At 37.7% G+C, this 7,558-nt stretch overlaps 2 protein-coding genes across 2 annotated transcripts; both read left to right on the forward strand.

Moving 5' to 3' along the window:
* The first annotated feature begins 4,082 nt into the window (after window positions 1–4,082).
* On the forward strand, window positions 4,083–7,312 carry LOC106324660 (probable disease resistance protein At1g59620). Its single transcript, XM_013762616.1, has 4 exons — window positions 4,083–4,229; window positions 4,389–5,150; window positions 5,242–5,388; window positions 5,522–7,312. The coding sequence occupies exons 2-4, from the start codon at window positions 4,850–4,852 to the stop codon at window positions 5,854–5,856; spliced, it is 783 nt and encodes a 260-aa protein (XP_013618070.1). The 5' UTR covers window positions 4,083–4,229; window positions 4,389–4,849; the 3' UTR covers window positions 5,857–7,312.
* Window positions 5,877–6,554, forward strand: LOC106324515 (probable disease resistance protein At1g59620). The gene has a single exon (XM_013762475.1). The coding sequence runs from the start codon at window positions 5,877–5,879 to the stop codon at window positions 6,552–6,554; it is 678 nt and encodes a 225-aa protein (XP_013617929.1).
* Window positions 7,313–7,558: the final 246 nt, after the last annotated feature.

Here is a 7,558-nt window from a genome sequence, read left to right on the forward strand (position 1 = left end):
GGGGGGGGGGTGAGCCGCCTTTGCGAGATTCCATCGGGGTTGTGGCTGAGCCATCCAGAGCCCTCGCCGGAGCAGCGAGTGAGTCACCAGTCATGTCGCCGTTTCCGTCGCCCAGGGTTTCCATTGAGTCGCGAGATTCCATCGTGGGTGGAGCAGAACCATCCATAGCCGTCGCCGGAGCAGCCAGAGACTCTCCCGTCGAGTCGCCGATTCCGTCGCCTAGCGTTACCATTGAGTCGAGAGATTCCATCGGGGGTGGAGCAGAGCCATCTTGTGCCGTCGCCGGAATTTCCAGAGAGTCACCCGTCGTGTCGCCTTTTTCGTCGCCCATCGAGACTCGATTGACGTAAGACTTTTAAATGAAACTAAAATTTTATCCGTTAGATTGTATAGCAGCAACAATCTCAACCGTACGATCTTAATTTTATTTTACTATAAAAAAATGTTGCTGTCACTGAACACATAATGTGAGTTTGCTATTATATATAGATTTATAACTAAAATATAACTATAATATATATATATATACCTGTTTCCAGCACTCGTGTTTGGACTAGTACATACTTGTTTCCAGCACTCGTGTTTGGACTAATAGGACCACATAAGTCGCCATGAACCAACTCTAGTATGTTTGTAGCTCGGTATGAGGTTGATTGAGGGAACGTTTGCCTTGTCTGTTTGCCCATTAAGCACGAACCACATACCCTCTTCTCTATCTCGAATTGTGGGATTTCAATAACTAGCTCTCGCTGTATCATAAACTTCATCGTATCAACGTTTATATGCCCTAACCTTGCATGCCACCTGCTTGAGTCACTTGTCGCTGTAGACAATAGAGATAAATCATCCCTTATCCTCATATGCACTTTGTATAATCTATTCTTCGATCTCAGTGCATTGGCGATGAGTTTTCCATAATGATTGTGCATTAAGAGGTGCTCTCCTCTCATCCTTATTTCACATCCTGACTCAGTTGCTTGTCTAAGGCTGATAATGTTATGTACTCTTTAGGTTTGGGATGAAATAGACATCTGTTATCTTTCTTGCTTCTCCGTTTCTGTCCATGAACTCGATCGATCCCTTCCCATTGATATCAATGCATGAGTCATCTCCAAACCGTACTTTGCCGGAGATAGAATCATCAATAGACGAAAAATACCTACGATCTCCACTCATATGATTACTGGCCCCATTGTCAAGGTACCAGATATCATCTTCACCATCTTTCACTTCGTAGTTACTTGGTACGATTTTCCCTTCGTTTAAGTAGACTGCCTCGTGCATCATCAGCTCGTCTGCATCTAGTGTTTCAGTGTTCTCGTTCTCTTGTGCTGCTTGTAGTTTAAGCAAGCGATCCGGGAAATTATATGCAATATGTCCGGTTTTATCACATCTGAAACATGTAAGGTTTGTTGCATATCTTGTTCCATTGAACCGACCACGACCTCGTCCTCTATTGTAGAAGCGTCCTCCACGACCTCTGCCTCTGTTGTAGTTGCGAGTCTGTTCTGTTTCCATGTCTGCATACATAAGTTTTCCATGATCATCTTGGTTATCTTCCTCATCGAAGACACGTTCTTCATACGCCTTTAAATGTCCTATGATATCCTCAAAGCTAGTGGTTTTGAGGTCTAAGGCTTGTTCCAAAGCGGCCACAATCTGTATGTACTTCTTTCGAGGAAGGCACTTAAGAAACTTTTTTCACTAATTTTGCTTATTCAATCTCTTCTCCCAATGCAGCAGATTTTGATAATATCTCAGATAGTTTTCCAACGAAATCATCTATAGACTCTGTGTCTTTCATCTTAAGACGATCAAAGTCTGCCATCAACGCTTCAGGAATTGATTGGAACAATAGAGCCATAGCCATTATTCTCTTTTCAATATTCTCTATATCTGATTCTATAACCTCCCACACTTTTTGTACCTTGAGTAAGATCTTCTCTCATGGCCCACACGGTGTAGTTCGTTGAGGTAAGAACATGACACTTTATCGACGATGATCCTCCCTCTGGTTGTATTGCTACTACAATATCACCCATGGCTCTGATACCAAATATTGTTGTAAAGCTTTTGTAAAGAACTCACAAGATTATACGAATATGTCTCTTCTTATTGTTTAAAAAAACTAGCACAAAAACTTAAGCTCTCACAATCACAAATCACTCACACAACATCTCAATGTCACACACGCCATTTATATATATGAATGCGTAATCCTAAACCTAATAGAAATCACTTATTAGATAACTTCCTAAATACTCTATGTTTATCTCTTTGTTTCTTATCACAACTAGGAATAGGATTACTTCTAGCTTTCTTCAAAGCTTATCTCAACAATCACAATTTCTGAATGAATCTAAGGTTGCATGACTCTGTTTCTTTATACTCTCTTCTAACGACTCTAACAAACTGTTACTTTGGTCAATCAAATGTTAACACATGTACTTCCTTGTTTCCGTTGAAAGTCGACTCTAACAACCTCCTCTTACCACTCTTCTTATGACATGTGGCCTTTGCGACTCTCCTCATTATACCGGTATCAGAAGAGTTTACTTCTGGCATCTCATCGGCTAACCTTGCCCAAAATTTAATCAGTAAGATAAGGCATTCTTGCCATGCGGAACTATCAGCGATGTGCACGTAGAAACCATTTGGAGGTACACTGAGGATGCCTTGGAAACTCTCTGCACTTCCAAAATCAAGATCTCTTCTACTTTCCAGTGTATCTAACAAATTCAGTATGTATTGTTTGTAGACATATTTCCGGGAAATGAGACCCTTGAGTCATTGATGTGGGCATTGACTTCATTGTTGAAGCTGTCCAAATATGTGATAAGCGATATTCTACTGCATTCTTCCTTAAGAACCACCCGGTTGAACCACTAACTGCTGGGTACCCGATTGTTCGTATGGTCTGTATGGTGTCTGAAGCCAAGGCAAGTAAATCTCCCTTGACTGGTAAAATTTCAGCTGTGATGTCCTCATTTGTCCAAACCTCAGAGCAGAGGATACAGCTTAAATACCTTAATATCAGCTGGTGAGAACAAAGAGAGATATAATAGTCACAGTTAGGCCTGGGATTTTGAACTGAACAGAAGCCGCCAAACCGAACCAAAATTTCGGTTAGTTCGGTTCGATTCGTAGGTTTTCTAAAAAAGTATTCGGTTTGGCAATCTGTTACTTCAGTTTTCTTCTTTCTTAAAAAAAAAATTATATACCCCAACTATACCAAAACCCTGAACCAAACTAACAAAATTTCTAACCGAAATAACCGTATTCATCCAAAATTTTAACGAAATCTAACCAAAATAAAAACTTCAGTAGCATTTTCTAAAATCGAATTAACTAAATACCGATCCGAATTATATTTCGGGTTAGTTCACTAAGATTTATGTTGAACCGAACTATAAAATTTTATGACTGGAAGTAAAATGATAGCAATAGGTTTTCTTTCTGAAAAACAGTTTAACTAGATTATTTTTAAAAGTAACCTAAAAAATCTAAATACAGAACTTACAATTATCATTATAAATGATCTTTTTTTTCTTCCAAATTTCTCAAGATATCACAATTTTTGAAAGCTTGTCTATCGAATTATTTATAATGAACTCTCACCTTTTCACTTTTAAAATGATATAAACTAATAAACATAACACGTATCATTTAAATAGACTATCAACATTTACTTATACACGTAAATATCAATATGCTTACAAAACCATGATATGAACATATTCTGTGTCTTATTATCACTTTTCCTAAATTTATTTAATTTTTCTTTTGTTTTTCCTTTTTTGCTTCTTTTATTTCTAGTGTTCCATGTTACAGGCTTCTATGATATTTTCTATGCTATTTCCTACATTTAACTTTATATACAACATCAACAATCTTAACACTAACTATAAATTATTTTAATAAGATTAAAACTTTTGACAGCGTTTAAAGAAAATGTTACAGCTTTTATTGCATTAGACACACAAGATTGTAATACAACAAACTCGTACTATTAGGCCCTACGTACTAACTATCCCCTTATCTTTTGTGCCAAAATGGAAGTGGCTACAATAGATTCACTCATCGTTGTGAATACAGCTGGTTTGTGTCGGTGTTGACTCAGAATAATCAACTCTTTGTAATAGGAATAGGTCTTCAGCTGCGTTCTAACTAAAACACATTCACATATTTTCTTTATACAGATCAGTTCGACGAAGAGCGATTTGCAAGAGGTGATTTTTTATTTTTGTATTCTGCACATGTTTATTTCATCTCAATTGTTCATATCTTTCATAAATTAAATATAATTTGCAGGAAAAAATATTATCATGACTATGAACTCAAGGATCTTACTCTAGCGATTATTGATTACTTATTTTATGTTTGAGCAGGAGACTTATGGCTGAGGCACTTTTACCATTTGCAGTAGAGAGGCTTTGGAACCTCCTTGTCCGAGAAACTAAGCAATTTCAAGGAGTTGAAGAGCAGTTCGAGGGATTAAAAAATGATGTGGATACGTTAAGGTGCTTTTTGAAAGATGCGGAGGCCAAGAAACATTCAAGTGAAATGGTGAGAAAAGTTATCAAAGACATCAAAGAAATTGTTTTGGATGCAGAAGATATCGTCGAAACCTTTCTTCTGAAGAAAGAACTCGGAGAATCAAGCAGCAGTAGCGTGAAAAGATTTGCATATGTCACTGTGAAAAGCATGGTGCTTGGGTTTGATATGAAAACCATAAGTAAGAGGATATCTAAGTGACGAAGACCATCTTGTTGGGTTAGAGAGAAGTGTTGAAAGATTGGTTGGCTATTTGGTGGAGGAGGATAGCAGCCAAGTGGTTTCCATAACTGGGATGGGCGGTATTGGTAAAACCACACTTGCAAGAAAAGTTTTCAATCATGAGACAATAAAAACTAATTTTCCAGGATTAGCTTGGGTGTGTGTTTCACAACAGTTTGAAAGGAAGTGTGTCTGGCAGACAATCTTGCGACAACTGATCAGGCCAGAATGTGATGTTTCAAAGATGATGGAAGACGAACTTCTAGAGAAGATTGTTCGAGTGTTTGAAACACAAAAGGCTTTGATCGTCATTGATGATATATGGAGCGAAGGAGATTGGAACCTAATCAAGCATGTGTTTCTGCCAAAAAAAGGTGAACATCCTTATCTTACATACGTTAGGCTGTGTTTTTAAAAACTCAAGATTTGATCATGAAACATTAGAAAAATATAAATGTGTTGCAGGATGGAAGGTTTTACTTACTTCTCGCAATGAGGAAGTGGCATTACATGCTGATAAACAATGTGTCACCTTCAAACCAGAATGCCTAACTTTTGAAGAAGGTTGGGATCTTTTTCAAAAGCTAGCATTTCCTATTAAAGAAACAGCTGGTAAGTTTTCAAGGACGGCCTACTTTGGATTTTTTTTTTCTGTTCTAGTAAATTAAAGAAAAATGACTACAATATCTGCAAGACATATGATCCTTTCAAACATTCTTGTAACTGATGCTTAAACATTGTGGAGGTCTACCACTGGCTATTAAGGTGTTAGGCGGGATGTTACGTAAGAACTACACATTGCGACAGTGGAAAACGATACGTGAGAATATTAAAGCTCCCATCGTTAGAGGGACTGGCTTTGACGACGGAAATATCAATACAGAGGTTTACGATGTTTTGAATCTGAGTTTCGAAGAGCTGCCTGCTTATTTGAAGCATTGCTTCCTTTACCTTGCTAGTTTTCCAGAAGATTATGAGATAAATACAAAGAAACTGTCCTATTACTGGGCTGCAGAAGGAATACAAAGGCCAATGGATTTCAATGGAGCGGCATTCAAGAGGTTGCAAATGGATACATAGAGGAATTGGTGAAGAGACACATGGTTATTTCTAAAAGAGACGTTGATACTTCAAGATTTGAAACACTTCGGTTGCATGACAAGATGAGAGAACTTTGTTTACTCAAAGCTGAAGAAGAGAATTTTGTACAAACCATTGACACATCAACTGCAAAGTCGAAATTTCCTTGTAAATCTCGCAGACTTGCTGTTGTACGTTGTCCCGGTGAAGCATTTAGTTTCGACACGGAGGTGAAGAATCCAAGCCTAAGAACTCTCTTGTTTATCGAGTGCAGAAGATGGAAGGCAACAAGTTTATTGTTTACAAGGCATAAGCTGATGAGAGTGTTAGATCTCTCTTATGTGGATTTTAAAGGAGGGAAGGTCCCCTCTAGCATCGGGAAGCTCATCCACTTGAGATATCTTAGTTTAGTGTGGACAAATGTAACTCAACTGCCTGCTTCTATGCGGAATCTGAAGAAGCTGCTCTATTTAAACCTAGATGTAATTTGCTTCTCCACTGTACTCGACATGCCCAATATCTTGAAAGAGATGCGAGAGTTGACATTCTTGTGTTTGCCGATGAGCTTAGATGATAAGACAAAGTTGGAATTGGGAAATCTGGTCAAGCTGGAGACGTTGGAGTGTTTCTCCACAAAATATGGGAGAGACGGATCTGAAGGGTATGACGCGGCTCAGATCTCTCTCTATCTTTATTAGAGACGAGAAGTATACTATGGAAATTCTATATATCTTCATCTCTAAGTAAGCTTTCACACTTGGAGGGTCTTACAATATATAACGACAAGAAGTTTTATACTCCCACGAATGATGATGAAGAAGGATTTGTTTGGGATTTTGTTAATCTCAAAGAGCTCAAGTTGGAGATATATATGCCAAGGTTACCTGATGCGCAACGCTTTCCTTCTCACCTTACAACCATAAGTCTTAAGCAGTCTCGTTTGAAGAAGGATCCAATGCCTATTCTAGAGAAGTTGCTTCACTTGAAAGATATTAGTTTACAATCTCGATCTTTCTGCGGGGGAAGAATGGATTGCTCAAGGGATGGGTTTTCTCAATTGCAGAAGCTAAAATTTGAGGGATTAGAGGAGTGGGAAGAGTGAATAGTAAAAGAAGGCTCTATGCCTCTTCTTCACACTCTCGATATTCAATATTGCGAAAAATTAAAAGAGCTTTCTGATGGGCTGCGATTCATCACTAACTTGGAGTGTCTGATTATTAATAGTATGGGAGATGAATTCAAATTTGAGATTGTCAGAAGGATACTTTCCTTCTCACCTTACAACCATATCTCTGTTGGAATGCAAAACTTTGTAGAGATGGAGAAAGTGTTTAAGTGTCTGAAGAGAAAGTGTTTTGTCTGAAGAAGAAAGCTTTTTATAACTTAAGAAGATTTCTTATTACTTGAAAGTATGTAAAAAACTTTCATATTTTTTGATAATACAAAATGAAGGGAAGTGGAGGTATTTATAGCCTCCAAATTACAAAATATCTTTCATATTTTAATCCTAAATCTAGAGAATTCTAGCATAATATCTAAGATTTTTTATCCTAATTATCTAGATAATTCTATGAGAATATCTAGATTTTTATTCTAAGGAGGTAGAAGATAATTCTAGATATTGGGCTAAGTTTGGGCTAAGCATGATTAGTGAATTGTTAGCACAAAATGTGATCCAAATCAAGTTTAACTTTCAACACCC

The sequence above is a fragment of the Brassica oleracea genome, chromosome C2 (genome assembly GCF_000695525.1).
Source record: "Brassica oleracea var. oleracea cultivar TO1000 chromosome C2, BOL, whole genome shotgun sequence".
NCBI classification, from domain to species: domain Eukaryota; kingdom Viridiplantae; phylum Streptophyta; class Magnoliopsida; order Brassicales; family Brassicaceae; genus Brassica; species Brassica oleracea.